Source organism: Petaurus breviceps, unplaced genomic scaffold, assembly GCF_028583685.1.
Source record: "Petaurus breviceps papuanus isolate PSGF00001 unplaced genomic scaffold, PetGlider_PUasm1.0 224, whole genome shotgun sequence".
NCBI classification, from domain to species: domain Eukaryota; kingdom Metazoa; phylum Chordata; class Mammalia; order Diprotodontia; family Petauridae; genus Petaurus; species Petaurus breviceps.
In genome coordinates this window covers 10,890,568-10,903,378 of record NW_027185887.1, presented here as the reverse complement: position 1 = coordinate 10,903,378, position 12,811 = coordinate 10,890,568, and the positions used below count along the sequence as shown (strand labels likewise).

At 39.1% G+C, this 12,811-nt stretch overlaps 1 protein-coding gene across 1 annotated transcript in view; it reads right to left on the bottom strand.

Annotated features, from left to right (window-relative positions):
• Positions 1-1,628: 1,628 nt before the first annotated feature.
• LOC138166542 (cytidine monophosphate-N-acetylneuraminic acid hydroxylase) overlaps positions 1,629-12,811 on the bottom strand; it is a 95,529-nt gene continuing 84,346 nt past the window's right edge. The window contains exons 14-16 of the mRNA XM_069095038.1: positions 6,205-6,320; positions 4,949-5,035; positions 1,629-2,840 (exon numbers count right to left, since the gene is read on the bottom strand). Coding sequence (XP_068951139.1) covers positions 4,960-5,035; positions 6,205-6,320 — 192 coding nt within the window. The 3' untranslated portion in view covers positions 1,629-2,840; positions 4,949-4,959. The remainder of the gene's footprint in view (positions 2,841-4,948; positions 5,036-6,204; positions 6,321-12,811) is intronic.

Genomic DNA, 12,811 nt, shown 5'->3' with positions numbered 1-12,811 from the left:
ACCTTATATATGCTAAAATCGCTCTATTTTATAGATAAAGAAACTAAGCCCCAGGGAGATTAAGGGACTTGTCCAAGTTTACACAGACAGTGACAGATGCAGAATTTGAACCTAAGTCCTTGGATTATACAACTGGTGCTCTTTGCATGCTGCCAGGATCAAATATAAAATCCTGTTTGGCATTCAAAGCCCTTCGTAACCTGGCCTCTTCTTGCTTTTCTAGTCTAATTATACCTTGTTCAGTCATGTCTGACTCTTCATGACCCCCATGGACAATGGAGTTTATATGGTTTTCTTGGCAAAGATACTGGAGTGGTTTGCCATTTTCTTCTCCAGTGGATTAAGGCAAACAGAGGTTAAGCGACTTGCCCAGGGTCACACAGCTAGTATATATCTGAGATTGGATTTGAATTCTGGTCTTCCTGCCTCTAGTCCCAGCACTCCATTCCCTGAGCCACCTAGCTGCCTCCTTATGACTCAGCCTCCCCCCTTACTCTGTGATACAGTGGCACTGTTGTCCTTACCGATTCTCCCACATGATGCCATCTCTTGACTCAGTATTTTCAATGGCTGTTTCCCTTCTCATCATCTCTGCCTTCCGGCTTCCCTGGCTTCCTTCAAGCATCAACTAAAGTCCCATCCTCTAGAAAAAACCTTTCTCAGTCCTCCTTAATCTCAGGGCCTTCCCTTAATTGATCCTGTTCCTTGGGAGCAGGAACTGCTGGGTTTTTATGGTTTCTGTTTTTTAGGTTTTATTGTCTTTCTTAGCATCCCCAGTGAGTAGCACACAGAATACTAAATGCTAGTTGACTATCTTTCTGCTGAATGATGGGATAATGAAAAACATTCCCATGGAACAAACTTTCAATACTCCCCAAATAAGCTGCTAGCCTTAAAATATAATGTAAACAGTAGAGGAAGGAAATTCACAAAAATTAAAATGTCACACTGCTTTGTCATATTTTTTATTGCACAGTCCATTGATATAAATTTGTGATTCAATAAATAGTATACCTTGCCTTATAGATAAATCACAGAGCAGAATCCCCATATTCTAAGCAGGTGCCTACAAGTTAAATGTCCCTGAATAAACCAATAACTTAGGTATTTGTCATAATAAAGCATAAATGATCAACTTCTGTCCTATTACTACTGTCAAGCTGGGAACCAGGCACATTTTAGAAAACAGATTTCACCATCTTCTTAGCTTTCATATAGTCTTGGGTATATGATCACAAAATAGAATTTTGCCCAAGAAAACAAAAGGTAAAAACCCGTACAAGTTTGACTGAGGATCTAGTGTTTCTAGGCATGATTTTCCTTGACTCATTTGACCTTATTTCCTTCAAATCTCTCCTCAATCTGGACAGTGATTAAGAACCATTATGTGATATAGTAACATCAATATTTTGTGAATGACTTGACTATTCTCAGAAATACAATGCTCCAAGATGACTCTGAAGGATTTATTGATCAAAGATGCTATCCATCCCCCAGAGAAAGAACCGATGGTATCTGAATACAGATTGTAGCATACATATATATATATATATATATGTATATATATATATATATTTTTTTTTTTTTTAACTTTCCTTATTTTTTTTTTTTTTTTTTTGGGGGGGGTCTATGTTTTCTTTTACAACATGACTAATTGTTTTGTATGACTTCACATGCATAATCTATACCAAATTGCTTGCCTTCTCAATGGGGGTGGGTGGGTGAGGAGCAGGGAGGGAGAGAATTTGGAACTCAAAATTTTAAAAATGAATGTTAAAATTGTTTTCACATATAATTGGGGAAAAACAAAATAATTAAATAAATAATTTTTAAAAATCAGACGATGATTGAATATGTACACTTACCCCCTATCAAATCACCCTCAATCCCTTTCCTAGCTCTCTTGTGTTTTCCCTTCTCACCTCTTCCCCATTTCTGGATCCATCATTGAACTCCTTTCTTCCACTTCTCATACATTTCACTTTGTCTCACTTTCAGTGTCTAGGAGGGAGCCTTGTACCCTCTAGGTGCTTATTAAATGTTTATTGAGTTGAATTTAGTTGCATCGCATTAATTAAATGCCTGCTACATGCCAGGTACTGTGGTAAGTGCTTTACAAATATTAGTTTATTCTCACAACAACCCTGGGAGCTATGTGCTATTTTTACCTCCATTTTATACATGAGGAAACTGAGACAAACAGAAAGAAGTTAAATGACTAGCCTAGGGTGACGTTGCCAGTAAGTGTCTGAGGCTGGATTTGAACTCAGGTCTTGACTCCAAATACAGGGCTCTACCCACTCTGCCACCTAGCTGCCTCTAATACATGTTTGCTAAATAGAATTCAACAACTTGCTCTTTTTTTTGAGGGGGGAAGGCAAGGCAATTGGGGTTAAGTGACTTGCCCAAGGTCACACAGCTAGTAAGTGTGTCAAGTGTTTGAGGCCAGATTTGAACTCAGGTCCTCCTGATTCCAGGGCTGGTGTTCTATTCATTGCTTTTTATCACCTAGCTTTTTAATAATTTATCTAATTGTTTTCAATAGGCATTGTTTCTCTTTCTGGTTTATGAATATTTGAACAGAGTATTTTGGATTGAATAGCCAAGAAATTCTTGAAACTGACATTTTGGTGAAGTATTGGATTTGTTAATATCAGCTGTATCATTATGTATATGAGAAAATGTGTCTCAAAAGGAAAAAGATCATATAAATGATAAAATATAATAATCAATTATTGGTAATATTAATTGCTTTACAGTGAGACTAGTGTCATCTTGTACTAGGTTTTTCAAGGAGGTAATATCCATCATTCTTCACATTTCATTATTGCTTGAGATTCCTGTGAATTAGAGAAGTTAGGAATAAATAACAATCTGGTGCCTCATTTTAGTCACTTCTATATTTTTAATAAAGATAATAGAGGTTCAACTATCTTCCCTTGCCCCTTTCCCTCTTTAATTCAAAGTATTCCTTCTAGGAGATGAAGTGAAAAGTATATGAGAGAGGTGGTGTGTTTTGAGATACAAGCATGAATCACTTTTTGTGCTCCCCGGGCTTTCTACAGATTCACTAGGATATATTGACTAAATCGTTTAGACTTGCAGTACTTGAATTTTCCTGATTCCTCTACTAAAGTAGAAATAATATGTCTCCAGTGAAGCTATTTCAACATTCACAATTTACCTTGAAGCTTCTATAGACTTCACTTTACTTCAGCCACCTACCAGATGGATTTCAAAACTCAGAACTGTTCCACCTCCACTCCAAAATCTCAAATTTGAACTTGGATCTTCCCTACTGAGACCACAATGGATGTACTTTCCACAATTTCCACCTCATTACACTGACTGAACTTGCTTCTATCTGGAAGCTCATCAAGCTGTTGACTGCTTCCAATTTTCTAAAAAAGATAACATAAGTAAATCACTTTGCAAAGTGCTATATAAATGCTTCTTATGGTTATTATTATTATTCTAAATTGATTGACCTATTTCTGCCATTACTTTTCTTAACCTGGTTTCTATGGTCAGCCATTTCAATACTGCCCTCTGAAGCAATCCAGAATTCCTTGACCTTTGACCCTGTGTACCAGGTTGATCCCAGGTAAATCCTAGCACCCGATTTCTCTGCTCTTGCTACTAGACTGCCAGTGATTTTTAAGTAAATTGATTTAATTTTTTTTTAATTATTAAGCAACTATTCTAGATTGTTAAGGAGCAGCCTGGCAGAGCTGATAGCAAGCTGGTGTATAAGCCATGAAGACTAATTCAAATCCTGTTCTTGATACATATTGGCCATGTGACCCCTGGCTTCTCGCTGTTCTAGGGAACTCTTTAAGATTATGAGTTACAGAGATGTTGCCAATCTGATTTAGTAGAAGGAGTGTCATTGCCTGGGAGGTCCCAATACCAATGGAGTGACACAGGTATGGACCCTATACCTGTCCCCTTTATACAACCAAGAAAATGTGCTGACTGACTTCAATCTAATCCAGCTGCGCCCTCATTACTATTCAGGGAATATTTTGTTCATCTCTTGTCAAGTACAGAATTTACCTCAGTGTCTGTTCTTAACCTCTAGCACTACTAACTCTTGGTTAGGGAGACGTCACCTCCTGTGTTACTAAAAAGACCGCTAGCTCAAACTTTCCAATCCTACTCTTTCTTTACATGTTGCCACATTCTCTTCACAGCACCAAATATTTCTCTATGTCTTTATCAATCTTTTCCCCCACTCTTCCTTGTGGGCAAAATGTGTCTCTTCTCTTTTCCAAAACTAACCTTTCAATCTGTCCTGGATTTCATCCCCTCCTTCTTATTCTGGGACCTAAATCCATCTATTTTATGTCTCCCCACCTCCCTTCAGTATCTTCAATCTCTCCACTGACTTTTTTCTCTCTACCCATAAATAAGCTCAATTCTCTTTGCTCCTAAAAAAACCCCCAAAAAACTAACCCTACATTTCTTTGAAACTACTCTCTTCAAGGTTACCTATGACTAATAGAAAAATAAAATGATCTTTCCTCAGCCCTCATCCTCCATAATCTCTCTCCAGCATTTGCTAGCATTGATTAGTCCCTCTTTCTTGAAATTCTCTTTTCCTTTGACCTCTGTGATGTTGTACTCCCTTATTTGCTTCCCCCCTACCCTGCCCCCATCTCTCTAGTTCTTCTTTTTATTCATATTTTTAGTACTTTTATTTCTTCTTCTGACTCCAGTCTCTTGGCTTCTAGTTGAGTACTCTGAGCACTACAATCTATTCCCCATCTCTCTTTCTCTAGTACGGGCTGTTATCACTTCCACTGATCTCCTGAAAGGTATTCACTTCCCTTACAAGCACAATCTCCGCTTATATAACATGAGTGGGACAGGCCAAAACTGGAGCAGTGCTATCTTGTTACATAGTAAAGGTATTTTTCTAATTAATGGATCCCATAGAATGACTTACTATGGAGTAGTCTATCCTTGTCGCATCAAAAAGGACTTCCAGCTTGGTGGTGTTAAGGGAAGTTTTATTTGAAAATGATTCCAAAACCTATGGAAAAAATTGAAATAGGATAAGTATTTTTTAAATTGCTTTTACATTGCTAGGGTGTGTTGACCCTCAATTACATAAAAGATATAGCAATATTCTGAGAATAATTGTAACATCCTATATTCTGTGCACCAGAGAGTCATGTAACACCAAGTAATTACTGTGAATTTTTTATTTTATTATGACTGATATAAGAAAAAGAAAAAAATATAAGCCTGATTTAAAGTAAACCTGATATATCTCTAAGAACCAGTCATGTCCATAACATGATTGAGCATCAGACTAGGACTTGGAAGAATACTTGAATATTGTTATTGTCTGAAGGTGTTACCCAAGGTGTTTGAAAAAGAGTTCTTGGTGGGGACAGGGTCCAAATGGAAACTTTAAAGGGTAAAGATGCAACAAACAGCCCTTGCATTTTCAGGAAATGTGTTGGTTGGTGAATTGCCATTTACTCTTCATTGTATGTTTGTTTTGCAATATACAAAGAACAAAGGTGACCCTTTCCAAATCTTTGGATTATGAAATTTGAAACTATTTTACCAAATGGAATATTCTATATAGATTCATATTGTGTTTATTTTTAGAAAGCTATGTTATCAAGAAACAGAAAACAGATACTTCCCTTAGTTTCCTCCCCTCCCCACCGCCCCCCAACCCCTCAGCTTGCACAGGATGCCAGCCAAAAGCAAAATGCATGAGCAGGCTAAATATAATTTCATCAGTCCCAGTCTCCTCCTGGTTCTTCATCTTTTTACCACACTCTTCCCACAAACCCCACTGGTGGCATTCTCTCCTCTAGTGTGCCCAGTGCCTGTACACTCTATCTCTCTTCCAACATCAAAACTGCTTTTTGAGAAAACAAAACCAAACGTTGTTTTTTGGGGAAAAACAATAACAAATCATGAATCTAATTCATACCAAGGTATAAATGGGTGATAGCTTAAATCATGCCCTTTTAATGGGTGAACAAAGCCTTGTCAAAGGACAAAATGTTCTGAGAGGAGAGTTTCAAGTATTAGCCAGCAGATGAAAGGCATAGGGTTGTGGATGGCATTAGAGCCTTCCCAGTGTTCTAAGACCAAAATATGTAGGCAGTCAATTACTGTGACTTTTATATAAGAGTGTACCTCTAAATGCCCTTAGGGGAAGATGATTTTCATACTTACAGATGATGGTAAATGTCAGGATCACGCTGGAGTCGGGTTTGGAATCCTATATATAAGTCATCCCAGAGCAACCCATGCTTCACCACATGCCTGATAACACCAACCCGGCTCCTTATCTGGAATGGACAGTAAAACAACATTATAGATTCTAACATTTGTGTACGAGCCACCTTGACAACATCAATAACCTTGAAGAAATTGCCACTGGTGAGGGGTAGCTAGGTGGCGCAGTGAATAGAGCACTGGCCCTAGAGTCAGGAGGACCTGAGTTCAAATTTGACCTCAGATACTTAACACTTGCTAGCTGTGTGACCTTGGGCAAGTCGTTTAACCCCAATTGCTCAGCCTTCCCTCCTCTAAAAAAAAAAAAAAGAAATAGCCATTGATGGCAAGGGAATGCAGTGTAGCAAGACACCTGTAGATAGACACCTAAATGCATGAGGCAATCTCCTTTCTTCTATTGTCTCTTCAATAAAGTATGAAATTCCTTTTGAAAGGGTTTGAATTGGTCTAGCTCCAAACACCTGTTGTTGAATAGCTTTTTATTCTGGCATTGCTGGTGAAGTTCACAGCTACACTTACTAAAGCAATGGAATCGTGATGTCAATAGCATTTTCACGGTGTACTTCACAAACTTGAACTGAACTTTAGGTTCAGCCTTCAAAGGGAGATGGAACATTTAGCAAAGTGAGATAAGAAGAGAAGGGTAGATGTCTGCCTCCCTAGGGAGAATGAGACAGCATGATGACATGAAAACACAGTCTCACTCACCAAGGACATAGGTAGAGACAGGAGGAAGTACCATGAGATTCAAAGCCAAGATACACTTGGTTCCCAGAAAAGAAGTCTGGGAATCTATGTACTTCCTCACCCTAGATAAGGCAGAATCAAGGTCTGAAGACAGGACAACCTGGACTTTTACCTTCTCTGATACTCTGGACTCACATGGTCTATATGGGCTAGGGGGTGGTGGGTGGAGAGGAGAGGACTATTTGGGGTCAAGAATTGTTTTGACAGGGGGCGGCTAGGTGGTGCAGTGAATAGAGCACTGGCCCTGAAGTCAGTAGGACCTGAGTTCAAATTTGGCCTCAGACACTTAACACAAAAAACTAGCCATGTGACCTTGGGCAAGTCACTTAACCCCAATTGCCCTCCAAAAAGCAACAACAACAACAACAAAAAGAATTGTTTTGACCAATTTTGTGATTGGGTATGACTTTTTTTGCATTTTCCATCAGGTTAAATAAAACCTATCCTCTATTCATAAAGGGAGAAAAACAGAAAGACAAATACATAAAGAGAGACAGGAAAAGAAAGGGAGAGAGGGAGATAGAGGAGCAGAGTTGAGAAAGAGAGATAGAACTGTTTCTGAGAGCCTGGCGTGTGAAAGGCCCACTGGTGCTTTCTGGGATCTCTGGTAGTTCTCTGTTTTGTAGACAGAACCAAGAAGTTGGAGATCATAATTGATGGCGTAAGTAGCAGTGGTGATCTGGATATGGGGCAACCAAGGAGCCAAGCCAGGCAGTGAGGATCACATCCATGACCAGCGTTGGTCAGAATCAATAAGCTCCTTCCTGCATTTCTTTAATTCATGGGGGAGTGGGGAGGAGAGAAAGTGAAAGCCCTTCCTTCCCCTATTGTTCTTTATGAGCTAAGGCATTTCTCTATCCTAATCAAAGATCTGGAAGGGGCAGCACAGCTGGGGGAAAAGTTTATATTTCTTTTGCTATCTTCTTAATTCCATGTTATTAAAAGTTTTATGATCAAATATATTAAATGTATCTTATCTGTGAGTACTAAGGGAAAAGACCAGAGATAGTGGGATTCATCTAAGAGGTGGGAGCACCAAGTGAAATAGAAATAATAAATTTCATATTTTCATGTTTCATTTCATCCTTCTGTAGATTGAACCCATCCACCAGGAGCTAAATAAATCTGCAGTTGAGCCAAGCTTGGAATCCTGTTGCTAAAGTTGGGGTAGGGAGCCCAGGGAATAGTAGGCTTGCCCTCTAATGGCCACTTGGGATACCGCAGCCTGTTAAAAAAACCCAATCCATGAATGAGTATTTACTAAGTGCCTATGTGCTAGGCACTGAATATGCAAATAAAATGAATGAAACAATCTTTACTCTTAATGAGTTCTTTGCATGTACTGCCACGTACATAAAAAGGTGTAGGTCAATGAGCTGGAGACGGAAATGGCAAACCGCTCCAGGATCTTTGCCAAGTAAACCACAAATAGATCCTGAAGCATCAGACACAATTTAATTAACAATAACAGCAACTTTCTTTCCTAGAAAATTTGAGGCATGAAAAGCCTTTTCCTCAGTTGTAAATAGTTTGGGGTCTTTGATGCTACCATAAAATTTTGCACATTTCTTAACTCCCAATGGTAGCCTAACTTAACGTTTTATAAGGAGGGTCTATTTTCACTGCAATAAATTTTCTGAAAATCCCAACTTAAGCAATTTTTTTTGTTTGGGTTTGTCCTAACGTGTGTTAAAAGCAGACAGGTCATACTGCTACGGAATGTTTATATTTGCTTCCCCATCCTTACATCAGTCCAACAGGATATTTACTAATTGTGACCTTGGTCAAGGCCGGAGGAAGTACATTTTCAAGTGTATCGGAATTCAGAATTGTACAGTTCTGCAGAAACTATGTCAAAAGCACTGGCAGGATTGGCCATGGTTAACTCACTTGGGCTAAACTATAACAATTCCATAAAAGGAGCGAAGAATGTTTTATGAACTCCTTACTTCAATCCAACTAATGATAATGATAATGGCTTATAGTTCATGTTTGGGGAGAATTAAATTAGATGTGGGTCAAGGTTAGGAAGAGATCCTTGATTGGGAAAAAAATCACGAGAAAGTCGCCCAGGGAGAATGGTGATGAGCATTTTGGGGAAGTCCGTAGGAAACCTTAACACGCTTTTACAAATGGGAGTTTGCATTAGTGCTACTGGTTAACGAGAGTGCTTTCAGGTCAGATTCTGTAACTGAGGCAATACTTCTAATAGAAGAAGCTTCTGGGGAGAACTGGACAGAGGGACAATCTGAGAACTTTGGGAAAATATCATACATCAAGTTTTCATGTGAGTCAGATGGATCTGAAGGTATCAGTCATTCTATTTTGATGGTATGTTGAGGCTACTCCATGTTGCTTCCTTTTTTTTCTTAGATGTATAGAGAAGTGCACGGGAGACTTTTCAATCGACTTTTGGTATTCAGGAAGCTCCTTATCTTTTTTATTTTTTTTTGCTTTTTTGGAGGGGAGAGGGTAGGGCAATTGGGGTTAAATGACTTGCCCAAGGTCACAAGGCTAGTTTTTGTGTCCCGTGTCTGAGGTTGGATTTGAACTCAGGTCCTCCTGACTCCAGGGCCGGTGCTCTATTCACTGTGCCACCTAGCTGTCCCAAGAAAGCTGCTTATCTTGCAAGTTTTATTTTCTTGCTGGGTTCTCCTAGACACTACAGAATTCTAGATGGGCCTTGGCTGTTACACTGCTCCAGAGCTTACATTTAGGGAGTAGAATAGTTCAATAGGGAGTAGGTTCTGTTAAGGATGATTTCAACGCCATCCAAAGACTTTTACAATAAAATATTTTATTATGACAACAGCACTTTTCTATCACTTTAAGGTTTGCAAAGAGCTTAAAAAATATTATCTCACCTTATTCTCATAACAACCCTGGGAGGGGGCGGCTAGGTGGCACAGTGAATACAGCACCAGCCCTGGAGTCAGGATGACCTAAGTTCAAATCTGACCTCAGACACTTAACACTTACTAGCTGTGTGACCTTGGGCAAGTCACTTAACCCCAACTGCCCTGCCTTTCCTCCTCCAAAAAAAAAAAAACAAAAGCAAGAATAATCATAAATAACAGCATCACCTTCTATTTGTATAGTATTTTGCAATTTGCCAGGAACTTTCACCTACTCATCGGATCCTTAAAGCAACCCTGTGAAGTTGGCAGGATAGATATTAATTTTCCTTATTTAAATAAGGAAATCTTACCTCTGACACATACTGACTGTATGACCAAGAGCAAGCTAATTGATCTCCCAGTGACCTAGACGGCTCTCAGACCAAAAGTTACAGATCAGGTAAACACTACATACAAAGGTAAGTAAACACAAAAAAATAGGCAAAATAAAAACAAAATCATTTTGGAGAGCAGAGACAGACACTAACTAACAACTGACTAGCCTGAAACAGGTGTTGGTCTAAAATGGGGGTGCCTGAAGACCCCTAGAAATGCATCATTCTCTTGAGATCTTCAAAAACAATTTTTTAAAAAATTAATAAATCAAATTTTAATTTCAAATAGTATATACACTGTTTTGCTTTTGTCTTTGTATCTAGCTCCTAACATGGTGCCTGAAATACAATAAGCTCTTAAAAATGCCTGTCGAATTCAGTGGTTGAATGGAAAATAGGCAAAGGGCCCTCCGGGTCACTGCTATTCACTAGGGTGCCACTCTTCACTCATGTGTTACAGCTTCCGGTTCCTCATGAAATAAAAGAAAGTATATAGGCAAAATATTAAGTTATCACTAGCATCAGGTGAGGGTCTGAGGATCAGGATAAAAGGTTTAAAAAATGCAGAGATCAACCCAGCTAGCTGGTGCCCTCCGGCAATTTGTTGAATTTTTTTTTTTTTGAGGTCCTAGCGGGTAGAATCCTGTAGGAAGCTGAACAAAGTCCTTGGCCACTGGTTTGGTATTTCTGTAGGAAACTCACAGGCAGAGAACCCAGAGCTCCAATCCCAACGTCAGAGAGTTTGGCAAGTAGAAACTTTAGTCACATCATACACATTTTCCTTCCTACCTGAGTCAAGAGGACTTTTACCTGCTTAGGGAAAGAAGAGAAATAGCAACCAGTCGGAACAAAAGTCCCATGTATGAGCACCACGCAAATCATAAGCAAATAGTTATGTGAACCCCTTCTTGTGCCAGATTTAGGCCTCAGGCCTGGGGGTTGTGAAATTGGCACCTGGGGAGGGGAGGAGTTAAGCCACTATCAGTCTGAGCGGATGTGGGACTGCTAGTTACCAAAAGCAAACCATCTGCACATGGTAAATGGTTTCCTTCTCTCTTTCCCCCCTGAACCTTAAGACAAAAGACTGAAGTCTTCAAGGCTTCTTTTCTCAGTTTGCCTAATGCAGCAACAGGACTGTAGCAAAGATAATGTTTTATCAGAAGACAAAGTCGATTTTTTTTCATCAAAAATGATGTCATTGGAGATAAACACTTTGGAATGAAACTGCATTTTAAAATCTGAAAGCACAGCAAAGTGGGCAGAAAACAGGCCTGGAAGGCAAAAAGCATGTGTGTTTGTAAAAGCCTGGTGAGCAAGTCACTTAATTTTTCTGTGCCCCTAGACAGCTCTCTGGGCACACCAGGTCTGGAGTCAGGGGGACCTAAATCCAAATACAAACTCAGACACTTAACTGGCTGTGAGACACTGGGCAAGACACTTAACCCTATTTACCTCGGTTTCCTCATCTGTAAAATGAGCTGGAGAAGGAATTGGCAAACCACTCCAATATTTTTGCCTAGAAAATCCCAAATGGGGTCACAAAGAGTCAGGCTCGACTGAAACAACTGAACAAAAACACCACCACAAACCCCTAAAACTGCCAGTTGTAGAGAAGGCACATAACCTGCACTGGTAAAAGGAATTCCTTATGCCAATAAAATCACAGGCCCAATGCAGATATCTATCCCTTCACGCATCTCTTAGAGTAGGACATAATCCTAGAGAAGGGGAAAGAGGGAAAACACACAAATGGGAAACTAAGACTTTTTCTGAAAAAAAATTTCAAGTCCTAAGAGATTCACATCCTTAATTTATCTCCAGATCACTGTAAAGGAGTTATTCATTTTTGCTTTTTAAAAAGGAACTTTATAATAAGTCCTTTGGTTTCATAGGTATCTGTGGACCCAGAGTTCTGCTAATTATGAAAGATCAACTCCATCCTCCAAAATAAAAGGAGCTGTTAGAGCAATTAGTCCACTACAGACCTAACTCTACCAGCCTTGGGAGTAATTCGGTGTTTGTATATAATCGCAGATTCTATAATTGCATATTCTAAAGGAGAGTCAACATCTCTTTTTTGAAATGTCCTCTTTATTCTACAAGGGTCTCATCAGTGACCCCCAATATCTTTTCTTCTTTACTTTGTCCTTGACAACGTTTTGATTTGTGACCCTACTGCTCCATGTTTAGCCCACATTATTTTTTTCACAGGCTTAAAAATATCACACAATAATACCTACTAAGAGAAATTAGAACATCATCTTCAGTATTCAACCAATAGCACAAATCCCCAAGTGTAGTCAGGTCCCCTCTGCAATGGCAGAGTGAGTATGTTCAGCAGAACCCTAAGCTGCATTTTTTACTTGTCCAAACACAAATATACCTCTCTTTAAGCAAATGATATTGCAAAATTTACTAAGTATTTTAGAATCATAGATGATTCATTCAGTCCAATGCCTTCATCTTACAATGAATTCAGAAAGATGAAGTGACTCTCATTATTTTTTTAAGCAATCAGGGTTAAGTAACTTGCTCAAGGTTACACGGCCAGAGTGACTCTCATTA